Genomic DNA, 26461 nt, shown 5'->3' on the forward strand with positions numbered 1-26461 from the left:
CCTCACACACACCATCAGATCCACATCTAATAGATCCCTCACCCTCACCATCAGATCCACATCTAATAGATCCCTCACCCTCACCATCAGATCCACATCTAATAGATCCCTCACCCTCACCATCAGATCCACATCTAATAGATCCCTCACCCTCACCATCAGATCCACATCTAATAGATCCCTCACCCTCACCATCAGATCCACATCTAATAGATCCCTCACCCTCACCATCAGATCCACATCTAATAGATCCCTCACCCTCACCATCAGATCCACATCTAATAGATCCATCACCCTCACCATCAGATCCACATCTAATAGATCCCTCACCCTCACCCTCACCATCAGATCCACATCTAATAGATCCCTCACACACACCATCAGATCCACATCTAATAGATCCCTCACCCTCACCATCAGATCCACATCTAATAGATCCCTCACCCTCACCATCAGATCCACATCTAATAGATCCATCACCCTCACCATCAGATCCACATCTAATAGATCCCTCACCCTCACCCTCACCATCAGATCCACATCTAATAGATCCCTCACCCTCACATGCACCATCAGATCCACATCTAATAGATCCCTCACACACACCATCAGATCCACATCTAATAGATCCCTCACACACACCATCAGATCCACATCTAATAGATCCCTCACCCTCACCATCAGATCCACATCTAATAGATCCCTCACCCTCACCATCAGATCCACATCTAATAGATCCCTCACCCTCACCATCAGATCCACATCTAATAGATCCCTCACCCTCACCATCAGATCCACATCTAATAGATCCCTCACCCTCACCATCAGATCCACATCTAATAGATCCCTCACCCTCACCATCAGATCCACATCTAATAGATCCCTCACCCTCACCATCAGATCCACATCTAATAGATCCCTCACCCTCACCATCAGATCCACATCTAATAGATCCATCACCCTCACCATCAGATCCACATCTAATAGATCCCTCACCCTCACCATCAGATCCACATCTAATAGATCCCTCACCCTCACCATCAGATCCACATCTAATAGATCCCTCACCCTCACCATCAGATCCACATCTAATAGATCCCTCACCCTCACCATCAGATCCACATCTAATAGATCCCTCACCCTCACCATCAGATCCACACGTACCAGTGCTACCAGTTAGACACTGCCTTTTTTGGGCATGGCATACTGTTTTGGCTTTTTAAAGCTCCGTTTGAAATGATTAACTGTGAGATCTGCTCTCCACTCTGTAGATGAGTTTAGGGAATTTGTACTGTAACTGCGTGATTTGTGTTCTTTCCTTCTGTATGATGTTAAACTGCTTCATAATTGTGTGTGTAACAGGAGCTGGTGGGAAGCGCCCCCCCTCAGAGGAACTGGAAAGGAATCGCCATCGCCCTGCTGGTCATCCTCTTCATCTGCTCCCTGATCATCACCTCCGTTATCCTCCTCACTCCAGGTGAGTTCCAATTCCACCCGGCAGCACTCGATCAAACCCGTTCAGCCTGCGGATCTATTTAATAACGGACCATCAAAGTGAAAGTCAGAACCGGCTGCTCCTTATCCTGTCAGAGCTGCTCAGGTCTACTGCTGGTGCTGTCTAGGAGCAACAACAGCTCGGTCACAAAGCCACACAAGATCAAACAGCAGGACTGTGGGGTCCCAAACGTGTGCAACAAACCAGCGTCAGAACAAGAACTGCACCCGGCTCTGAGCTCACACTCGTAACCTCGTCCTTCAAGACGAGTGGAGGACAGTTCCATTAGGAATTCAGCAAACACGTCTATATACACCGATCAGCCATAACATTATAACCACCTCCTTGTTTCTACACTCACTGTCCATTTTATCAGCTCCACTTACCATATAGAAGCACTTTGTAGTTCTACAATTACTGACTGTAGTCCATCTGTTTCTCTACATGCTTTGTTACCCCCTTTCACCCTGTTCTTTAAGGGTCAGGACCCCCACAGGACCACTGACATGGTGGTGGTGTGTTAGTGTGTGTTGTGCTGGTATGAGTGGATCAGACACAGCAGCGCTGCTGGAGTTTTTAAACACCTCACTGTCACTGCTGGACCGAGAGTCGTCCACCAAGCAAAAACATCCAGCCAACAGCGCCCCGTGGGCAGCGTCCTGTGACCACCGATGAAGGTCTAGAAGATGAGCGACTCAAACAGCAGCAATAGATGAGCGATCGTCTCTGACTTTACATCTACAAGGTGGACCGACTAGGTAGGAGTGTCTAATAGAGTGGACAGTGAGTGGACACGGTGTTTAAAAACTCCAGCAGCGCTGCTGTGTCTGATCCACTCGTACCAGCACAACACACACTAACACACCACCACCATGTCAGTGTCACTGCAGTGCTGAGAATCATCCACCACCTAAATAATACCTGCTCTGTGGGGGTCCTGACCATTGAAGAACAGCGTGGATATTATAGCGTGAGGTGCAAAAATGCACCCGGCACCCGACGACACGTCAGTCGTGCTCTCAGAACAAGCTGGACGTTCTGGGTCGGGGTTTTTCTCGTCCCTCCTGCATTAACGGTGCTTTAATGTCGATGGCGGTAACGATCCGGCGCGACCGAGCGCCGTCCATGATCGCGCTCTAATAGTCGGGGTAATTTATGAAATTGGCGGGTCCCATTCGCCGGGTGTCGTTTCCTCCCTCGTGTTTTATGGTCAGTGACCGGAGACGTCCGGCGGTCCGAGCGGCGCTCGTCCTGATCCCGGGTGTAATCATACCACAGTCCATCATTTTCATCGGCAATTTGGTCCGCCGCAGCAGTGCGATCATGCGCCGTAGATCAAAATCTGCATCAACCTGGAGCGGATGAAGCGATTTCTTAATTCAGGTGTTCTCCGCCGTACGAGTGAAGAGCACGGACGTAATTACAGCTCATTTATACAGGAAAAATATATATCGGAACACCCCTTCTAATCACGGAACTCACACGTTTCAGGCAGAATTGCTAACCTGTGTGATGAATCAGTTCTATAAAGGGAATAATATGCGTCCGACTTTGAAGCAAAAGTCTAGGGAAGACCAAAACGGCTATTCCAGGCGTGACCGCACCCCTGTGCACAAATCGAGCTCCATAAAGACACGAAGCTCTGAGCTCTTCACCAGCTCTGGGATGAACCGGAACACCGACATCAGCGCCCAGCCGTACAGACGTTCGTTTGACTCTGTTGAATGGGCACAAATTCCCACAGACGTACCTCAAATTCAGTGTGTCAGGAGAAGTGGTAGCTCAGTGGTTAAAGTGATCTGAGGACTAGTAATCAGAGCGTTTTCAGTTCAAGCCCCACCTCTGTCAAGCTGCCACTGTTGGACCCCTGAGGGCAAGGCCCTTGAACTGTATTTAGTCACAATTGTAAGTCGGTTTGACCTAAATGATATAGCGTTTGTTGTTGAGAGCTCAGGCGTCAGGCGTCCAAATACTTTTGGGCATACAGTGAGCCCTGGATGTTTGTGTAGTAGGTGGAACTGGTACAAGAACCCAATTAATAACAGGAATTATATATATTTTTGAGCATGTAAACCCCCCCCAGTATAACTGAGCTGAGACGTTAGCGAGCAGCGACGGTGTGAATGCGCTGATTTAAGAGCAGCGACGCCTCCGACGTCTGATTAATATTAAAAGAGCGACGTGACGGAACATTAATCTTTAATCTGGTAAATCTAGCGGCTCTTTAATGATATCGGCGCCGGCTTCATTATTCTGGGATGCGAGTCTGATGCAGAACCCGTCGGAGAGGAAGGAACCTCAGAAGTGACGCCGTACTGCAGGACGCCGCTGATTTATTAGGGCAGATTTGATGTCGTTTGTCTCGTCCGGACCGACACGGTCGTGTCTATTAAATTCTAACGTCCGTGTCGCTCGGAGCGGTCGGCGTGGATCTGTGGCTGACCCGTCTGCGGTCCGAACTATTAGCCAGATCCAGGCCTAATTCATTTGAGGAATGCTCACTCACTCACTCACTCACTGTCTTAATCGCTTATCCAATCAGGGTCCAATATAGTTTTTCCACTGCCTGGTATAGACACAGTGATGTCACTGGTCTGTTTTCCCTGAACGTTCTTTAAAGCTTTTGTAGCATTAAAAATCCCCCAACACGACCGTTCCCCTTTAAGAGGCGTAAATACCCACAGTTACCCCTCACGTACCCGTCCTTCACACCTCCAGCTCCGAGCTGCAGACGCCTCGTTCCTCCACGTTTCCATCGGCGGCCTCGTCAGCGTCGCCTCACCGGTGGAAACATGTGGCCCATCTACCAGAAGAAGCTAAAATAACTGAAGGGTGAAATGTGTTCCTCAGGGCGCTGCTCGCTCAGCATGCCAGTAAGTCTTTCATTCCTTCGCTTTACACGAGAGATTTATGGGTACAGATCTAAAGCCGAGCCCTTCAGGCTCTCGCTCAGGGGCCCAACAGTGGCTCCTGTGGAACTCCACTCTGCAGATTCTGCTGCACTTCCACGTCCCAGACGTCTCGAACCCGGGAACTCATTAGCCTTGGTCAGGTTAGGACGGTTGGATTAGCATCATTAGCTATTTAGCAGCATGTTCCCTGACGTTCAGTCCGACTCTTCATTCCCAAATCCTCCTCCTCCTCCTCCTCGGGGGCTCATTCAGCTTTAGGACGAAGAAACGTTTCAGTTAAAAGAATATCGACCGCGTCACGCCTCCCACTTAATTCAGTGCTAATAGTGCTGGGCGCGGTAGCTCCATCCAGCGTCCCGCTCCTGGTGATAAACGCTACATGGTTCCGACTGCAGGCCAGATTGGACTTCCTACCACATTCGATTTCTGGACCGAGTGTCTGTACTGCGAGCTACAGGGGACCAAATCTGATTTCCACCAACCAGGGTGTTCCACAGGGGTGTGTGTTCTACATGCTACTAACACGGGTGTTCCACAGGGGTGTGTGTTCTACATGCTACTAACACGGGTGTTCCACAGGGGTGTGTGTTCTACATGCTACTAACACGGGTGTTCCACAGGGGTGTGTGTTCTACATGCTACTAACACGGGTGTTCCACAGGGGAGTGTGTTCTACATGCTACTAACACGGGTGTTTCACAGGGGAGTGTGTTCTACATGCTACTAACACGGGTGTTCCACAGGGGTGTGTGTTCTACATGCTACTAACACGGGTGTTCCACAGGGGTGTGTGTTCTACATGCTACTAACACGGGTGTTCCACAGGGGTGTGTGTTCTACATGCTACTAACACGGGTGTTCCACAGGGGTGTGTGTTCTACATGCTACTAACACGGGTGTTCCACAGGGGAGTGTGTTCTACATGCTACTAACACGGGTGTTCCACAGGGGAGTGTGTTCTACATGCTACTAACACGGGTGTTCCACAGGGGTGTGTGTTCTACATGCTACTAACACGGGTGTTCCACAGGGGTGTGTGTTCTACATGCTACTAACACGGGTGTTCCACAGGGGTGTGTGTTCTACATGCTACTAACACGGGTGTTCCACAGGGGAGTGTGTTCTACATGCTACTAACACGGGTGTTTCACAGGGGAGTGTGTTCTACATGCTACTAACACGGGTGTTCCACAGGGGTGTGTGTTCTACATGCTACTAACACGGGTGTTCCACAGGGGTGTGTGTTCTACATGCTACTAACACGGGTGTTCCACAGGGGTGTGTGTTCTACATGCTACTAACACGGGTGTTTCACAGGGGAGTGTGTTCTACATGCTACTAACACGGGTGTTCCACAGGGGTGTGTGTTCTACATGCTACTAACACGGGTGTTCCACAGGGGTGTGTGTTCTACATGCTACTAACACGGGTGTTCCACAGGGGTGTGTGTTCTACATGCTACTAACACGGGTGTTCCACAGGGGAGTGTGTTCTACATGCTACTAACACGGGTGTTCCACAGGGGTGTGTGTTCTACATGCTACTAACACGGGTGTTCCACAGGGGTGTGTGTTCTACATGCTACTAACACGGGTGTTCCACAGGGGTGTGTGTTCTACATGCTACTAACACGGGTGTTCCACAGGGGAGTGTGTTCTACATGCTACTAACACGGGTGTTCCACAGGGGTGTGTGTTCTACATGCTACTAACACGGGTGTTCCACAGGGGTGTGTGTTCTACATGCTACTAACACGGGTGTTCCACAGGGGTGTGTGTTCTACATGCTACTAACACGGGTGTTCCACAGGGGAGTGTGTTCTACATGCTACTAACACGGGTGTTCCACAAGAGTGTGTGTTCTACATGCTACTAACACGGGTGTTCCACAGGGGTGTGTGTTCTACATGCTACTAACACGGGTGTTCCACAGGGGTGTGTGTTCTACATGCTACTAACACGGGTGTTCCACAGGGGTGTGTGTTCTACATGCTACTAACACGGGTGTTCCACAGGGGTGTGTGTTCTACATGCTACTAACACGGGTGTTCCACAAGAGTGTGTGTTCTACATGCTACTAACACGGGTGTTCCACAGGGGTGTGTGTTCTACATGCTACTAACACGGGTGTTCCACAGGGGTGTGTGTTCTACATGCTACTAACACGGGTGTTCCACAGGGGTGTGTGTTCTACATGCTACTAACACGGGTGTTCCACAGGGGTGTGTGTTCTACATGCTACTAACACGGGTGTTCCACAGGGGTGTGTGTTCTACATGCTACTAACACGGGTGTTCCACAGGGGAGTGTGTTCTACATGCTACTAACACGGGTGTTCCACAGGGGAGTGTGTTCTACATGCTACTAACACGGGTGTTCCACAGGGGTGTGTGTTCTACATGCTACTAACACGGGTGTTCCACAGGGGAGTGTGTTCTACATGCTACTAACACGGGTGTTCCACAGGGGTGTGTGTTCTACATGCTACTAACACGGGTGTTCCACAGGGGTGTGTGTTCTACATGCTACTAACACGGGTGTTCCACAGGGGAGTGTGTTCTACATGCTACTAACACGGGTGTTCCACAGGGGTGTGTGTTCTACATGCTACTAACACGGGTGTTCCACAGGGGTGTGTGTTCTACATGCTACTAACACGGGTGTTCCACAGGGGTGTGTGTTCTACATGCTACTAACACGGGTGTTCCACAGGGGTGTGTGTTCTACATGCTACTAACACGGGTGTTCCACAGGGGTGTGTGTTCTACATGCTACTAACACGGGTGTTCCACAGGGGAGTGTGTTCTACATGCTACTAACACGGGTGTTCCACAAGAGTGTGTGTTCTACATGCTACTAACACGGGTGTTCCACAGGGGAGTGTGTTCTACATGCTACTAACACGGGTGTTCCACAGGGGAGTGTGTTCTACATGCTACTAACACGGGTGTTCCATGATAGATTGTGTTCATATTCCGGCACTGTTAGAAGTGTGTGTAATTGTTGTGAAAGTGTGTAATTGTGTGTAATTGTGTAATTGTTGTGAAAGTGTGTAATTATGTGTAATTGTGTGTAATTGTTGTGTGATATTGTGTGTGTGTAATTGTGTGTAATTGTTGTGTGTGTGTAATTGTTGTGTGTGTGTAATTGTGTGTAATTGTTGTGTGTGTAATTGTTGTGTAAGTGTGTGTAATTGTGTGTAATTGTTGTGTAAGTGTGTGTAATTGTGTGTAATTGTTGTGTGTGTAATTGTTGTGTAAGTGTGTGTAATTGTGTGTAATTGTGTGTAATTGTTGTGTGTAATTGTTGTGAAAGTGTAATTGTTGTGAAAGTGTGTAATTATGTGTAATTGTGTGTAATTGTTGTGTGTGTGTAATTTTGTGTAATTGTTGTGTGTGTGTAATTGTGTGTAATTGTTGTGTGTGTGTAATTGTTGTGTGTGTAATTGTGTGTAATTGTTGTGTGTGTGTGTAATTGTGTGTAATTGTTGAGTGTGTGTAATTGTTGTGTGTGTGTAATTGTTGAGTGTGTAATTATGTGTAATTGTGTGTAATTGTTGTGTGTGTGTAATTGTTGTGTGTGTGTAATTGTGTGTAATTGTTGTGTGTGTAATTGTTGTGTGTGTGTGTAATTGTGTGTAATTGTTGTGTGTGTGTAATTGTGTGTGTGTAATTGTGTGTAATTGTTGTGTGTGTAATTGTGTGTAATTGTTGAGTGTGTGTAATTGTGTGTGTGTAATTGTTGAGTGTGTGTAATTATGTGTAATTGTGTGTAATTGTTGTGTGTGTGTAATTGTGTGTAATTGTTGTGTGTGTAATTGTGTGTAATTGTTGTGTGTGTGTGTAATTGTGTGTAATTGTTGTGTGTGTGTAATTGTTGTGTGTGTGTAATTGTGTGTAATTGTTGTGTGTGTAATTGTGTGTAATTGTTGAGTGTGTGTAATTATGTGTAATTGTGTGTAATTGTTGTGTGTGTGTAATTGTTGTGTGTGTGTAATTGTGTGATTGTTGTGTGTGTAATTGTGTGTAATTGTTGTGTGTGTGTGTAATTGTGTGTAATTGTTGTGTGTGTGTAATTGTGTGTAATTGTTGTTTGTGTGTAATTGTTTTGTGTGTGTAATTGTGTGTAATTGTGTGTGTAATTGTGTGTAATTGTTGAGTGTGTGTAATTATGTGTAATTGTGTGTAATTGTTGTGTGTGTGTAATTGTTGTGTGTGTGTAATTGTGTGTAATTGTTGTGTGTGTAATTGTTGTGTGTGTGTGTAATTGTGTGTAATTGTTGTGTGTGTGTAATTGTGTGTAATTGTTGTTTGTGTGTAATTGTTGTGTGTGTGTAATTGTGTGTAATTGTTGTTTGTGTGTAATTGTTTTGTGTGTGTAATTGTGTGTAATTGTTTTGTGTGTAATTGTTGTGTGTGTAATTGTGTGTAATTGTTAATTGTGTGTAATTGTGTGTGTGTAATTGTGTGTAATTGTTGTGCGTGTAATTGTTGTGTGTGTAATTGTGTGTAATTGTTAATTGTGTGTAATTGTGTGTGTGTAATTGTGTGTAATTGTTGTGTGTGTGTAATTGTGTGTAATTGTTGTGTAACTGTAATTATGTGTAATTGTGTGTTGCACAGTGATCACACAGGTGAAACACTGACAGAAACTTGTCTTGTGTAGGTGTGTGTAATTGTGTGTAGGTGTGTGTAATTGTGTGTGTGTAATTGTTGTGTGTGTGTAATTGTGTGTGTGTAATTGTGTGATTGTTGTGTGTGTAATTGTTGTGTAATTGTGTGTAGGTGTGTGATTGTGTGTAGGTGTGTGTAATTGTGTGTGTGTAATTGTTGTGTGTGTGTAATTGTGTGTGTGTAATTGTGTGATTGTTGTGTGTGTAATTGTTGTGTAATTGTGTGTAGGTGTGTGTAATTGGGTGTGTGTAATTGTTGTGTGTGTGTAATTGTGTGTGTGTAATTGTGTGATTGTTGTGTGTGTAATTGTTGTGTAATTGTGTGTAGGTGTGTGTAATTGGGTGTGTGTAATTGTTGTGTGTGTGTAATTGTGTGTGTGTAATTGTGTGATTGTTGTGTGTGTAATTGTTGTGTAATTGTGTGTAGGTGTGTGTAATTGTTGTGTAATTGTTGTGTGATCATGCTAACAGAAACTCTGTGTACGTCGTGCAGCAGCGTGAATGTAATTTCAGTTTCAGTTCCGTGTGGATCCGTCAGTTGTGACAGAGATCAGCTCTGAGACCCTCTGCAATATTCCCTCCACCTCACAACTCCAGACAGGAAACAGGAAACTCAGAGTAAAAACAAGACAGGAAGCAGGGATTTGATGTCAGACAGAGATCTGAGATCTGAGAGGAAGATCTCCACGCTGAGGATCTCAGTCTGTCTCAGATGAAGCGTGAGTGGAAGGCTGGAGGTTTATCATGAGCAGCAGATGATGCGCTGATGTCAGGCGTCTTCCGATCTCACTAAACCCGAAACATCATCATCACAGACGTGACGGTAAAAGAAAGATTGTGATTGGATGATGCCTTTCCATGAGCCTGGTCCCGAAGGTTATCGTGAAGTGCAAAAGAGACGGACACAAGATTCATCAAACGCAGTCATGGACGATTTTGTATCTCCTCTACACCTCACTGCATGTCTTTGTACTGTGGGAGGAAACCCACACAGACACGGGGAGAACATGCAAACCCCACACAGAAAGGACCCAGACTGCTCCACCTGGGAATCGAACCCAGGACCTTTTTTGCTGTGAAGCACCAGTGCTACCCGCCCTATTACAACACTTACCACACGAGCGTCCTTTTTCGGCTTTTAGTGGACGCTTTTATCCAAAGCGACTCGCAGTACTGTGACAGTATACTGTTTAAGTAATTGAAGGTTAAGGGCCTCGCTTAAGGGCCCAACAGTGGCAACCTGACAGTGGTGGGATTCGAACCAGTGACTTTTGGATTACTAGTCCAGTACCTTAACCACTAGGCTACAACTGTAGGCTTTAATGCCTACAGAGGATCACACTAAATTCTCTGGTGTTTTAGTTCTCTGGACTAGGGCAGTGATAGCGCAGTGGTTAAGGTACTGCACTAGTAAACAGAAGGTTGTTGGTTCAAGCCCCACCACCACCAAGTTGCCACTGTTGGGTCCCTGAGCAAAACCCTTAACCCTCAAATGCTCATCGTGTTCAGCTCATTGTGTAAGTCGCTTTGGATAAAAGCGACCGCTAAATGCTGAAAATGTCAAATGTATTCCTCCGCCGCTCGTAGCAGTTGCTTAATCAGACAGCAGGAGTCACTGTTGAGTCTTTTCTAGAAGTGGAATCAGTACTGTAGGTTGGTTGTAGGTTGTTCTTAGTGCGCACCACTCCACTCCACTCTCCTTTTCGTTTGATTTCTGTGTGAGATGAACCCTCGCCGCTGTGCTCTGTCTCACATGCTGATGTGTTTGTGTTGCTCTAGGTGAAGATGACAGTCTGGCCTCCAAGAAGAAAGTCACCATCGAGGATCTGTTCAGCGCCGAGCTGCAGGTTCACGACCCCCGGGCCAAGTGGCTCAGCGGTACGTGCTCCCTGTGTGTGTGTGTGTGTGTGTGTGTGTGTGTGTGTGTGTGTGTGTGTGTGTGTGTGTGTGTGTGTGTTTGATCGCTGTATGAAGGTGATGTGAGTGATTGCATCACTTGTACGGCTGAATCCTGCTCTTGATGGAGCTGCTGTTTCAGACGGAAGGTGAAATCGTTATTGATCGAGATGCCGAGCCGCACCGAGCTCGGTTCCTGCCGGCCACCACCTCCGTTTGGGTTATTTATTACAGAAGGTCATTTATCCCTGGGTTATTAAATATGAAATCAAATCAAAGCGCCGAATAAAAGCACAGTAAAGCCGACAGCACGAGCCTGGACCCGAACACGTCCCTGTGGTGTTTTTTATATTTTCTTTATGCGTTTTCTCCCGACTTTAGCGCGTCCAATTGCCCGATTGCGTCACGCTTCCTCTCCACTAATGCCGACCCCGGCTCTGATCGAGGAGAACGAAGCTAACCCACGCCCTCTCCGACACGTATGCATCTCATCACCTACACTGCACTGTGTACGGAGAGACACACCCTGATCAGAGGTCGTAGTTGCACCAGTTACGAGGAGACCCTATCCGGCTTAATATCCCACCCCTATCTGAACAACGGGCCAAACGTTGGCGGAGCTGAGACTCGATACGATGTATTCGAGATCCCAGCTCTGGTGTTCCGGTGTGTTTTTACCGCTGCGCCATCTGAGCGTCGCCGTCCCCGGGTTTTCAAAATGAACAGGCATTTATTTTCAGGTTCTCACCTGCTCTTAACAACCTTTTTTTTTGGGAAGAATTTGGAGCATGTCTGTGGGAATTTCTACACAAATCGCAATCAGTGTCCAAGTTCATCAACAAGCTACTCCACACCAGCCCTCCTAAACCATTGCGCGCACGGGCACAGTCTTGCCGTCGTAATTACAGACTTGATTTTATACACCTGTTAGCAATGGGCGTGGCTGAAACACCTGATTATTTTCTGTCATGTCAGTAATTACAGACTTAAGTCATCATGCATCATTATTATGTCCTCTGGCATCTATGGGTCTGTCCCCAGACCTGCTCCCCACTACCTACCTGATCAGCTGCCTCTGTAACTCGTAAGGTAGATTATTTAGACGCTCTACTCATACAGAGATACACCGATTATGATTACACAGTTAGCCTCACGACCAGCTAGCACGCCGGCTAACGTCTCCCTTCGTGTACCGTCGCACTGAACGCTGGGATTGAGGAGGCGTCGGACGCTCCCTTGTCATTCAGTCAGATCATCACTCAGAATTAAAGCACCTCAGTAGGAGCATTTTAAGGGAGCTAAGAATTTAGACACGCCCGCTTCTTGTCTGTTTTCACACAGTTGAGTCTCGATGAGTTTTGGTTGCCTAACATTCTCTGACCAGTGTCGGGGGGTACTCACCATCACCCTGCTGTTTCTGCAACCCAGTCGTCTGGCCATAACAGTTTGGTCCTAATCACAGTCTTCAGATCTCTGTGCTGGTCAGGAAGGAACCATCATCAGCCCAACACACATTAGACCACACACCCTCACGCACACATTTTTTGGGAGTGGTTCTAATGTTTTGGCTCCTCAGTGTAAGCGAATGGGTCTAATTAGAATAAAATCTGAATCAAAATATGTGGACATGCCTTTTAGCACAAAGCGAGGTCCATAAAGACGCCCAGGAACCATCATCAGCCCAACATCCGTTAGATCCCTCACCCTCACGTGCACCAGTGCTACTGATAAGCGCTGCCATGTACATTTACATGCTAATGTAATGGCCCCTCTGAGAACTTCTCCTCCTGCTCTCACCCCTGTTCTTATAAACTGGAACGGTAATTTGATCAGTTTGGGGAGAAACGGCAGAACTTTAGTTTCCGGCCGATTCAGATGTTCCAGCTGTAGCCAGATGTTCCGGGCTGATCAGGAGGAAACGGTGAGCCCGTGCCCTACCAGATGGGTCAAGATAATTAACCACCGGAGTGGAAGTTCACGCCTCCGTTCAGCCCGCCGAAATCCTCCACAAGGACGTTCGGGATCCCGAGGCTCCGGGAATTAGCATTTCCTTTCTAACGCCGCATTAGCATTCTGGCAGCACCCGGGCACAGCGCGTCCGCATTAGCATCTCGCGCCGAGCTCCGCACGACGCGCGGGGGAGAGGGGCGGGCCCGAGGATGCGCGCGCGGTCTCTCGAATTCTCCCGAGAGCCCGCAGCGGGTCGGGGATGAGGCTAAGTCCACCCAGATCTACAAACCACATCTCAAACATATAGAGGATTAAATACTCAGTGATTCAAATGCACGACTTCACAAAGGAACAATCAGGCAGTTAAGTGTTGGAAAACCAAAACCAAATGTAAACAAAGGTCATTAGTTATGTGGCCAAAAGTATACGGACACATAGACTTTGTTAGACCTTATTATTTATTTTATTTTATTTTTTAATGCGTTTTCCTCCCGTTTGCATCCGAGGAGAGCACGTCGCTGTACACGCCCTCCTCTTCTCGCCCCTGCATTCTGCCCAGGCGCCTCTTCAGCCAATCAGGATCCTTACACAGCGTATGAACACCCACCCCCCCTTCCACACACATAGTCCGGGCCCCACCCTGCAGAGACGGTAGCCAATTAGTATCTGCTGCAGGCACTGCCAATTATGCCCACCAGGTGGCGCCCAGACGACCGCTGGCAACGAACCCAGGAGTCTGGGCACCATATCATTCCCAGCCCCCTATTTACGACTGGTAACAACATATTGGAGTATGTCTGTGGGAATCTGTGTCCATTTAGTCAAATGAACATTCATAAGGTTGTTTAAAAGAGTCTGTATTGGATGAGGGCGGCACTGTCGCCTCGAGGCAAAAAGGTCCTGGGTTCGATCCCCAGGCGGGGCGGTCCGGGTCCTTTCTGTGCGGAGTTTGCATGTTCTCCCCGTGTCCGCGTGGGTTTCCTCCGGGAGCTCCGGTTTCCTCCCACAATCCAAAAACATGCAGGCAGGTTAATTGGAGACTTGGAATAGGAATTGTCCTATAAGTGAATGTGTGTGTGTACGTGTGTCTGGCCTGAGATGAACTGTTGCCCCGTCCAGGGTGTTACTGTGTGCCTTGCGCCCATTGAGAAGCTGGGATAGGCTCCAGCACCCCCCACAACCCTGATTGGATAAGCAGATAAGAAAACGAATGAATGAACGTATTGGATGACAGCAGTACGTGACTCCATCCACTGCCATCACCTAGTGGTTAAGGTACTGGACTAGTAATCGAAAGGTCGCTGGGTCAAGCCCCACCACAGCCAGGTTGCCACTGTTGGGCCCTTGAGCAAGGCCCTTAACACTTAATTGCTTAGATAACGTACTGTCACAGTACTGTAAGTCGCTTTGGATAAAGGCGTCTGCTAAATGCTGATATGCACAATTTTGATTGTTGAATAGTGAACGCTGCATTTATATACTGCACCAAGTCCAAATATGGTAACGGTTGTGTCCAAAGTGGTGCCACACCTTCTTACCTGCAGAGAATTCACATCTTCTGGGTTCTAACTTGCCGGTGGACTGAGTAGCTGGTGTTCAGAGCTCCTGTAATTCAGCCGACCTTCTGGTTCTTTCCTCCCCTTGGTGTCGGTGATGTCTGTTAGTCCTGTCTCTAGTGCGCTGGTCTCTAGTTCTCTCCCGCTGCGGTTCGAGCCCCACTTTATTGATTGATCTGGACAGTTTAGTTCTTGTTTTCTCGTTTCATTCTGTAGCTTTTATTTCTTTTCTTTTCTTTTAAAGTTTTCTGCACTCGGGTTCATCTCATTATCTTCTTAGCCGCCGTGTTCCATCCTGAGCCTCGGCCCGAGGTGACCACCCCCCGCATCGGTTCTCTACGGTAGCAGGACGTGATTCGGGCGGTTCGATCGGTACGAGTCGAGTGAGTAAAACGAACCGTGAGGCCGAGAGACCGAGAGCGAGTTCAGCTGCACGGTCTGTATCAGTCTATTATTTGCAGCCCGTCACGCTCGGCAGCTTCTGATTGTAGCGCCCGGCGTGTTTTTTTGGAACCAATCACTCGTCTGGATTATTTATCAGCGTGAAAAGCATCTGCAGCGGCCCCGTGGTGCACTCGCTGTGCGCGAACAACATTACTCAAACAAAACAGAGGCGCAGAACTGGCACTCGCCTCACACGGGAGGAAATAAAAGAAACCAACGTGAAATAAACAAACCTGAAGCGTGAAACTGGAGGAGAGAAGCTGGTCGGGTTTACTCCGGAGTGAATGAGGGCGGTGTTCACCTGTGCTGCACGAAAGCAGCCATTCAGACTCTCATTCAGGGTTTTTTTTTACCTCCAGGTCTCGTAGAAGGCCAAAAATATGTGGACATGCCTTCTAGCACAAAGCGAGGTCCGTAAAGACGCCCTGTTTACTGAATAGGCATGACATTTCACAGTGGCACTCCAAAATCTCCTGGAAAGCCTTCAGAGAAGAGTGGAGGCTGTTATAACTGCATGAGGTTCAGAACTACCTGTAATAATGGTGTAATAATGCCCATGTACTTTTTTTTTTATTACAAAATCTGATACATAATAATTGATGCAGGTACGGAGGATACACCCCCCTTCACAGGGACCGACAGGTTCAGAGGTCCAGGCGGTAATTACTTAGCTAGTATGAAGAATGTGAGGTCATCTGTCCATAAGCTGCAGCATAGATGTAATTGGCTCGTGCAGCAGGACAAGGATCCAATATAGTCCTGATTTGAAGCCTTAAATGAATATTAAATATAAAGAAAACATTAAGAGAGGTGGGTTTACTGCCAGTGACCAAAAATATGTGGACACATGACCATGAGCTTATTAAAATCATAAACATCCGGCGTGACTTCAACCCCAAATTCCTCCAGCTTCAATTCTATCTGTCTTTTCTGCCTGAATGTCCCTAAACGCATGGAGATGTAAAGCTTGCTTGGCTGTGAACACTGCTGTCACTCAACCCTAGGTTTTCCTTTTCCCACCACAGACACTGAGCTGATGTACCGGGACCGCGACGGCGATGTGGTCCAACTCGACGTGGAGAGCAACACCACCGAGGTTCTGGTGGAGAACAAGATGTTTGTACGTTTATCATCATTTTAACTTCGTCCCTGTTTGGATATATCCAGTTCCCAATGCCCTTCGCATTCCCTCTGCATCGATACAGAACGCAGAATTCTCGACACCTGACCAGCCAGTAGGGGTCGCTGTTGAGATAACACCAATCCGGCCTTTCAAGCTGTTTCAAATTGTTAGCGTTCCAACGTACACGTTGGTTTTTAGTCCACACGTCTCAGGACTTTGTGAAGGCAACAGAACATGATGTCCTTCTGCCCTACCATGTATGGTGGTTAGATGGGGCATGGAGGCGCAGATGATTGACATGTCGGTTAGGTTATTCTAACACCTCGTTAAGTGCTGATCCGCTCCAGGTGGAAGCTCTTCTATATATCTTGGTTTGAAACTGTGATGCCAGTGCAGATGCCGGCACTCTTTATCCTTTTTGGGCAATTCAGCGATTATTGCGCCACTTTTTTAACCGTCACATTAGTGCCACCCTGGATGAGCAAACAGTTACTGACTGTTACTACAAAATCTTATGTATGTTTGTTTTCAGGAAACCTATAAAGCCACCAAATACCAGGTGTCTCCTGATCTGACCCACGTGCTGCTGGTCTACAACGTCGTACAGGTGAGTACAGGTACAGAAGTATGTAGACGCCCGACCACAAGCCTGCTGGACGTCCCATTTTAAACAGCATTAAAGTAGTGTGTGATCAGCTACTTTTATGAGAAGGCTTCTCACAAGACAAGACTATAACCACCTCCTCGTTTCTACACTCACTGTCCATGTTATCAGCTCCACTTACCATATAGAAGCACTTTGTAGTTCTACAATTACTGACTGTAGTCCATCTGTTTCTCTACGCTGTTCTTCAATGGTCAGGACCCCCACAGAGCCGGTATTATTTAGGTGGTGGATGATTCTCAGCACTGCAGTGACACTGACATGGTGCTGGTGTGTTAGTGTGTGTCGTGCTGGTACGAGTGGATCAGACACAGCAGCGCTGCTGGAGTTTTTAAACACCGTGTCCACTCACTGTCCACTCTATTAGACGCTCCTACCTAGTCGGTCCACCTTGTAGATGTAAAGTCAGAGACGATCGCTCATCTATCGCTGCTGTTCGAGTCGGTCATCTTCTAGACCTTCATCAGTGGTCACAGCCAGACAATTTTCATAGCGGTGGCCAGACTGAGACCATTGCTCACACAGGGGTGGCGCAGAAACTGATACCTTTTTTTATGCGGTCACTCACTCACTGCCATGTAGAATTACATCACAAAGACCTGCATAACAAGCTTTTCTCTCTTCATTTTCCCTGACAAGTGAAAAACCAAAATATAGCAGCCTTAACATTATGAGGCAGAATTTTAAAGATATTCCTTTGCAGTACTTTATCATTTGGCTGCCAAATTGTGTGTAATGATGACACTCAATTGAACCCCAGAACATGCTAGTGTGAAAACAACTGGAAAACAAATTTTAATTTTCTTTCAACAATATGATACAGACTGACCAACACTATTAAGCCAAATCAGCATTGAAATTGGCTTTACTTTTAATAGCCTTCTACAATGCTGGAGCTTCTTAAAACTGAATATTTTCTTTTAAACAGAAGTGTTATTTAACTGCTATTAAATTGTGTTCCAACAAAATCTGCCCAATCTGGCAACACTGGAACGCGCAGAGCCCGTTGGCGCCTGTACTTGTAGTGCGCCACATTTACTACTAAGTAGTAGTAGTGGTAAGTAGTAGTACTACTATGTACTAGTACTTCTTCTGTAATTGTGTTGGTGGTGGACATTTATGTGAGTGTATTACTACGCTGTTTTGGTGAAGAACTACTTGTTTGAGGTGCGCTGTTGAATTGCGTCCCTGTGGGAACACCTGCGTGCAGAAATGCTTCCGCAATAAAAAGTTGCCGGCAAAGTGGTGGGGGGGACCGAAGATTTATTTATGGTGGCCTTGGCCACCACCCCTGCCCATGGGGCGCTGTTGGCTGGATATATATTTGGTTGGTGGACTATTCTCAGTCCAGCAGTGACAGTGAGGTGTTTAAAAACTCCAGCGGCGCTGCTGTGTCTGATCCACTCATACCAACACAACACACACTAACACACCACCACCATGTCAGTGTCACTGCAGTGCTGAGAACGATCCACCACCTAAATAATACCTGCTCTGTGGTGGTCCTGTGGGGGTCCTGACCATTGAAGAACAGCATGAAAGGGGGTAACAAAGTATGTAGAGAAACAGATGGACTACAGTCAGTAATTGTAGAACTACAAAGTGCTTCTATATGGTAAGTGGAGCTGATAAAATGGACAGTGAGTGTAGAAACAAGGAGGTGGTTTTAATGTTATGGCTATATACAGTGTATATATATATATATAACACTGGTTTGTTTCGTCTCTCTGATCAATATCTGAGCTTGTTGTGAGTACGCTGAGGGGTGTTAACACTTCTGGACGGTGTTTTGGTTTGTTCTCTCTGTTCCAGATGTATCAGTATTCCTACACGGCCTCGTACATCATCTGCAGCCTGAAAACTCCGTAAGTGAATCGTAAAGCATGAAATTCATCTAATCAAACCAAATCATCTCTCAGCAGGGGGGGGTGATGAGGATGGAGGCTGGTTCAGGGTACTGTGCGGTTGGTGCTGCCACCTGCTGGCCACAGAGAGGCCCGAGCTGTGATCAGAGACGCATTTTATTCTAAGGAGCCCGTGCGGCTTCTCCTGTGTCTAGAAGGCGCTGCTGTCCACAGTCAGACAAGCTTTAGAAGGAAGAAGCCTCGGCTCCTAATTCCACCTGTTCTTTCCCAGTCGAGTCCTGATTGTAACTCCGTTCTGGCCAGTGAGCGCTGAAACATAGTAATAGTAATAATTGAATTAACTTGTACATGAACGCCCCCTTGTGGAGGCTTTATGTTACATCTTGTAAACCACAGTGGGACTAGATTGTTTCTGTCTCCTGGATTCAGTCACCAGACGCTTCTTATCACCTACCAGTGTTGGGTTATCACCTACCCCGCTTCCTTCCATCCCAGCCCAGACCGGTCCCAGAACTCTCGTATCTCATCCCCAGCTGTGTTTGTATGGACGCCTGACCAGGCGTGTTCCAACACTCCACCACTAGTCCTGCTCTTTTTGTCCATGTGATCAGCAAGGGACTTAGATCGGGCTTCAGGGTGTTGCTAAACGACGTGAATGGCAGGTTTGTGGTGTGACCTGGCCATAAGGTTCATCTTACCATCCACGTTTGGTGTGTTTCTCCTCACAGGGAGACCAGGGTTCTTACTGCACCCGAAGTGGAGATCACCACACTGCAGTACGCTGGGTGGGGACCCAAAGGCCAGCAGCTGGTACGTGTCATGGTTTCATCGGTTTAATGGACTTTTAACCAAACCCTATTTATGTGGACACAGAATAGCAGACAGTGACACACGGTCTGTACACGGACACAGAAGAGGGCGTGGCTAAAGTCCTAGATCCCTTAAAATGCTCCTACTGAGGCACCTGACGCCTCCTCAGCGCTGAAGGCAATCCCAGCATTCAGTGCGGCACGACTTTCCTCACCAAAACGACAAATGTGAACATAGCGGACGAATAAATGTGGAGCAACCAACAGAGTTCTTCTCAAATGTAAATAAATTCTGATTGATGTTTAATCTACGTATATAAAGGTGTAATTGTACAAGTGTCGTTTATTTGTAAATTGGGGCGTCAGGGACGGTTTAACCCCTCTGTGTTTTCGGGACACGGAGGGAGACGCTTAGTAAGCTAAAACTGCGGTGACGTAGAAGTAGAGCGTCTAAATAATCTGCCTCATGAGCTCCATGTCGCATTAGAATCCTCTACTGAGGAGCTGATCAGGTAGGGAGTAGAACGAGCAGGGCGGGGCACTAGAAAGAACTAGAGAAATCAGGCCTAGATTGCAATGAGAATTTGATTAGCAGCTTCTGCCCCCTGCTGTCCTGGAGGTCAACATGCGCACGCTGGAAATGCAGAGCAGGCACGCACACACACACACCGTCAGCACATCAAACGACTGAGGAGGTCCGGTTAGCTCTGATTAATGCCATTGTCACACACACACACACACACACACACACAGAGTGTTTCCATGATGTCGGTGGAGGTGTTCTGCACCTGCTCGTTATTTTCGTGCAGCCCTCCGCCTCCGTTTGGATCTAACGATAAAGCTATCGTCATATAAACTTCAGTCCCTCTGATCAGCTCATTAGAAAAAATTCACTCCGTAATATTCACTCGCTCTCAGCATCTGGTCCTCGTCTGTCTCATAACGCTTCAGTAATTATGCAAACAAATGAAAGAAAACGACATTCTGTCCCGGCACCAGTGCTGCTGAAAGAAACACACCTTTTTTTTTTGTCTTTCTTTCTTTTTTGCATTATTTAGTCATACCCAATTCCCCACTGTACTCACAACCTTGCTTTCCTCTGCACCGGAAAGTGGTGCAAACGTGCAAAGGAGAATAACCTGCACACTATGTTCTCTGTACTCCCCATAAAGCGCCAACCATGCCGGTGGCACAGCTGGGACTTAGACCTAGGTCTTAGACCTTAGACCACTGTGCCACACGGGTCGCACAGTGTGCGATCTTGATCCTTTATGCATTGTGACTGGTTTTTAGAGGGGATTTGATCTTACACGTAGGGTTGAGAGAAACTAAATGACTCCAGACTGGCTTTAGAAAAAAACTAGAAGCCTATCTATGTGGGTCCATCGAGCCGCTTAGGTGCCGCACGGTAAAATACGCCAGCACACCAGAGCTGGGATTTCGAATACATTGTATTGAATCTCAGCTCTGCCATCCGGCTGGGTTGGGCGACTACATGAACAAAGTTTGGCTGTTGTTCATCCAGGGTGGGAGCCGGATAGGGAGCTCATAACAGGGCAGTTGTAGCCTAGCGGTTAAGGCATTGGACTAGTAATCCAAAAGTCGCTGGTTCAAGCTCCACCACGCCAGGTTGCTGCTGTTGGGCCCTTGAGCAAGGCCCTTAACTCTCAATTGCTCAGACTGTATACTGTCACAGTAATGTAAGTCGCTTTGGATAAAAGCGTCAGCTAAATGGCGAAAATGTAAATGTAAATGTCATAACCGATGCAATTACGACCTCTGCTGGCTGATTGATGGCACAGATCTGCACAGAGTCGAGGAATAATGCTGATCAGGGTGTGGCTCTCCGCTTAGGAACTCGCCTCGTGCAGGTGAAAAGATGCAGTCGGGTACTGCGCACGTGTCGGAGGGGGCGTGTGTCAGTTCGCTCTCCTCAATCAGGGCGGGGGTCAGCACCAGTAGAGACGAAGCATAACGCAATTGGGTAGAAATTGGACGCGCTAAGAGATCTGGTGCCTTGTGATGGACTGGCGCCCCGTCCAGGGTGTTGCTGTGTGCCTTGCGCCCATTGAAGAGCTGGGATAGGCTCCAGCTTATCAAAACTACAAAACAGCTGAGCAGAAAGCACTGCGACCCTGACCAGTATAAAGAAGAATCTTGATGTTTGAATAACGTTGATTGATGTCTGTGCCTCCGTCCAGATCTTCATCTTTGAGAACAACATCTACTACCAGGCCACGGTGACCGACAAACCCATTCGCCTGGTCACCACCGGGAAGGAGGGCGTGGTGTTTAACGGACTCGGCGACTGGCTCTACGAAGGTAGGAAGTCACGAGCACTTTATTAGGAACACCTATCTGATATGTACATTCATTGAATATTTTTAATAAAGCTACACCTACCATACAGATGAACTGTGGGTATACAATTACTGACTGGAGCCCATCTGTAATGTACAATCTGACACCCCACCGTACCCCGTTCATCAGTCGGAAGGAATCCCAACAGGACCCTTAAGGACCAGATGGTGGGCATTTTCAGCATTGCGATGCCACCGAGTTAGTTTGACGGTAGCAGGTGCAGCAGTGTTGTTGGTATCGATGGCGTGCTGATAATACTGCTCTTATTAAACTCAGAGTTATACTGTATACGTGGACACTCAGGTCTGAGAGGGAGAAAAGGCTGGACTGGGAGTCGCCTGCAGTGGAATATGAAGAGCACAGGGCGTCTCGCGCTAGTCCGCGGCTCTTCTTGGCCAGCAGGGGTGCTGTTCACGTAGCTACCAGTTGCTCCGCCTTGTGTTCTCTGTAGATCACCGGTGTGAGCAGCGCTGGATTGTAACCAGTCTAATAAATCTCAGTAAAAAATCGTTTCATTTCTTTGATTTATTTATCATATTTCACGTGTCGTTTCCGAAATAGGGGAGCGAGAGCCATCCGAGGCACGACGAGCATCCCAAACGCGCCCCCTGAATCTCTCCGTCCTCTTTTTCTCATCACTCGGCCCAGCGGTCCCGATCCGAGCCCCCGGGGTGCACCCTCCTGTTCTCCCCCCCCCCCCCCCCCCCCCCCGGCGGCTCTCATCTGATCAGACACGCCTCATAAATCCTCCTGTTTTGAAGCTTTTTCACTCACTCAGTTTCCCCCCGTCCCCCCTCTCTCGATCGCACTTCTGGCCTCTGTACGCACCCCCCGAGACGGGATTACAGAGGATCTGCTGCTCTTCCTGTCCCGCACTTACAGCAGACCACTCAAATGTCAAGGATTTCAGAGGTTCGTTCCTCGGCCTTAATAATGACACCGCAGCCTGGACTCGTTGCACCGCAGCGTCGGAAACCATCCAGATTTTATTAGAGACACAAACCAGATCAGCCGGGACCTCGGGTGCCTTGTATCGTTTCTTTAGGCCGTTTTTTTAAAGGCTGAGTGTAAACGATGGCTCTCGGATCCTCTGCAAAAATCCTGATGCTGCGTTAGGGGGAATAAATCAATCCCATGAATCAAATCCTTTTTTTTTGCAGATCAATAACTGTATTATTATATTAGGGATGTAACGATGCACCACATGACAGTTAAAAATCAGTGCACATGTGCCACGATTCGAATAGCTAATTCATGTATAATGAATCGATATTCACTTTAAACAGCAGAGGGCGCTGGTGCTATTCACCTTGCCTGGTTGACGTCACTACAGGGTTGCCAGGTTCTGAATTTTCCAGCCAAATGTATTTATGTGAGGATACTTTCTTTATTTGTATTATTCATTTATTTATATATATATATACAGTATATAAAATTGTTTTTACTCAAAAAGGGAAATGTGCAGCATTGTTTTGCATAGTTTGTACTAACCTCAGAAATAAAAGGGCGTTTATTCTCTCTTTTTCCTCGGCTGCTCCCGTTTGGGGTTGCCGGTGGATCGTGATCCGCATTATTGATTTGGCACCGTTTTTACGCCGGACGCCCTTCCTGACACGACCCTCCCTAGGCACTACAATGCACTGGTTTATGCATCCTGGCAGCCAGGTACCTATAGGGCCTGACTGCATGTTTTTGGACTGTGGGAGGAAACCCACATAGACACGGGGAGAACATGCAAACTCCACACAGAAAGGACCTGGACTGCCCTGCCTGGGGATCGAACCCATGACCATCTTGCTGTGAGGCGACGGTGCTACCCACCGAGCCACTGTGCCGGCCAAAAGGGCATTCAGTATTTAGATAAATAAAAGATTTTATTTCATTTTTAAAGAGAAATAATAAAAAGAACTTTGTCATAATAAGTTTTAAATTTCATTTTGTTTAAATAATCGTATCGTGAGCCCAGTATCGTAAATAGTATCGCATCGTGGGTAGAGTGTATCGTTACATCCCTAGTTAATATTGAAGCACATTTATAAAGACGTATTGTTGTGGAACAAACTTTGGTGACCTTTTTGGGTAATCACCAAGCATCCAGTCATGTAACCTCTGTATACTAGGAGAGCCCCTAGAGCCGCCCGGTTGGTTAGAGCTGCTGTTGTGAACCCAGTTCTCTACCCAGTTCCACCATCAGCACAAGAACTGTTCATCAGGAGCTTCATAGATTAGCTTTCTATGCTAAAGCAGCCACACACAATTCTGTACAGCGCTGCAGTTTGGATGGAATGGTGTAAAGCAGTGCTCCATTTATTACCAGGATGCACAGAATGAATGAATAATTAGATAACAATACAAGAGCAGTGAAAACACTTCAATTTCCAACACACTCCGGATGTTATTCCCTCCTATCACCACTAGGTGGGAGCCGTGTCTCGTTTTCCATCATTTGTGAGTAGTATCGTTATTCCATTTTAAATCCCTCGACCCCCAGGGGTGCGTGACATTATATCTTATAGTGGTGCTAAAAAGGTTGGGGATCACTGGTGTAAAGCACACCACTGCTGGACTCTGAAGCAGTGGTAACATAACCGTAACCTCATCCAGGGCTTCTGGGATGAATCAGCCCAAGATTAAGAGCCAAACCTTGCTAAATCAAGCCTAAAGGTCATCTCCAGAGGAGTGAGAGCAGAAAAAGAGAGATGAAATAGATATTGATGCCCATGGGTTTGAAGGTGATGTTCAGGTGTCCATAAACTTTGGGAAACGCACATTTAAAGCATCAAACAGTAAGAAATGATAAATGAAAGTATTAAATGTGTTTTACTGGGACTGAGGGGCACAGAAGACAGTTCTTATGTAATAATACACCACCGAGGGTTCACCCCACACCCCCACACCCCCTCTCCCCCGGATCTATTAATGTGTACAGTTGTTTTGATCCTGCTCTTCACACGTCACTGCCACAGGATTAAACCATAACACATCTCTACTGCCACCCTGTGGCTGGAACTGCTCTCTGCTCACGTCTCCTTTATCAGGCCTGACTGAAGGTCCTGGATGTTCTCAGATGTGATCGAGGTGGAGTTAGAGTCAGAACTTCTACTGTAGATGTTGTATGTGAGGAGAGTGTTTCCCTTTGTAGTGTTGTGTATTATCGTCTTCATGCTGAGATGCTAAACAAGCTGATAAACCGGGGCTAAACTGGAGTTAAACTGAGGTTAAACTGGGGCTAAACTGGAATTACACTGGCGCAAAACTGGGGTTAAACTGTAGTTACACTGGAGCTAAACTTGGGTTAAACTGTAATTAAACCGGACCTAAACTGGGGTTAAACTGTAGTTACACTGGGGCTAAACTGAGGTTAAACTGGGGCTAAACTGGAATTACACTGGCGCAAAACTGGGGTTAAACTGTAGTTACACTGGAGCTAAACTGGGGTTAAACTGGAGCTAAACTTGGGTTAAACTGTAATTAAACCAGAGCTAAACTGGGGTTAAACTGTAGTTACACTGGAGCTAAACTGGGGTTAAACTGTAATTAAACCGGACCTAAACTGGGGTTAAACTGGGGCTAAACTGGAATTACACTGGCGCAAAACTGGGGTTAAACTGTAGTTACACTGGAGCTAAACTTGGGTTAAACTGTAATTAAACCGGACCTAAACTGAGGTTAAACTGGGGCTAAACTGGAATTACACTGGCGCAAAACTGGGGTTAAACTGTAGTTACACTGGAGCTAAACTTGGGTTAAACTGTAATTAAACCGGACCTAAACTGGGGTTAAACTGTAGTTACACTGGGGCTAAACTGAGGTTAAACTGGGGCTAAACTGGAATTACACTGGCGCAAAACTGGGGTTAAACTGTAGTTACACTGGAGCTAAACTGGGGTTAAACTGGAGCTAAACTTGGGTTAAACTGTAATTAAACCAGAGCTAAACTGGGGTTAAACTGTAGTTACACTGGAGCTAAACTGGGGTTAAACTGTAATTAAACCAGAGCTAAACTGGGGTTAAACTGTAGTTACACTGGAGCTAAACTGGGGTTAAACTGTAATTAAACCGGACCTAAACTGGGGTTAAACTGTAGTTACACTGGGGCTAAACTGAGGTTAAACTGGGGCTAAACTGGAATTACACTGGCGCAAAACTGGGGTTAAACTGTAGTTACACTGGAGCTAAACTGGGGTTAAACTGTAGTTACACTGGAGCTAAACTGGGGTTAAACTGGAGCTAAACTTGGGTTAAACTGTAATTAAACCAGAGCTAAACTGGGGTTAAACTGTAGTTACACTGGAGCTAAACTGGGGTTAAACTGTAATTAAACCGGACCTAAACTGGGGTTAAACTGTAGTTACACTGGAGCTAAACTGGGGCTAAACTGAGGTTAAACTGGGGCTAAACTGGAATTACACTGGCGCAAAACTGGGGTTAAACTGTAGTTACACTGGAGCTAAACTGGGGTTAAACTGGGGCTAAACTTGGGTTAAACTGTAATTAAACCAGAGCTAAACTGGGGTTAAACTGTAGTTACACTGGAGCTAAACTGGGGTTAAACTGTAATTAAACCGGACCTAAACTGGGGTTAAACTGTAATTAAACCGGACCTAAACTGGGGTTAAACTGTAGTTACACCGGAGCTAAACTGGGGCTAAACTGAGGTTAAACTGTAGTTACACCGGAGCTAAACTGGCGTTAAACTGTAAATAAACCAGAGC

General features: G+C 46.8%; 1 protein-coding gene across 3 annotated transcripts in view; it reads left to right on the forward strand.

The window, feature by feature from the left end:
- dpp6b (dipeptidyl-peptidase 6b) overlaps positions 1–26461 on the forward strand; it is a 108126-nt gene that overhangs the window by 54248 nt on the left and 27417 nt on the right. For 2 of the 3 annotated variants that reach the window (XM_062993757.1, XM_062993759.1), the window contains exons 2-8: positions 1363–1477; positions 10858–10956; positions 15950–16044; positions 16580–16654; positions 18524–18576; positions 19305–19386; positions 21587–21707. In XM_062993757.1, coding sequence (XP_062849827.1) covers positions 1363–1477; positions 10858–10956; positions 15950–16044; positions 16580–16654; positions 18524–18576; positions 19305–19386; positions 21587–21707 — 640 coding nt within the window. The remainder of the gene's footprint in view (positions 1–1362; positions 1478–10857; positions 10957–15949; positions 16045–16579; positions 16655–18523; positions 18577–19304; positions 19387–21586; positions 21708–26461) is intronic. The other variant, XM_062993758.1, reaches the window with a different exon arrangement.

This window comes from Trichomycterus rosablanca, chromosome 4 (genome assembly GCF_030014385.1).
Source record: "Trichomycterus rosablanca isolate fTriRos1 chromosome 4, fTriRos1.hap1, whole genome shotgun sequence".
Taxonomy (NCBI): domain Eukaryota; kingdom Metazoa; phylum Chordata; class Actinopteri; order Siluriformes; family Trichomycteridae; genus Trichomycterus; species Trichomycterus rosablanca.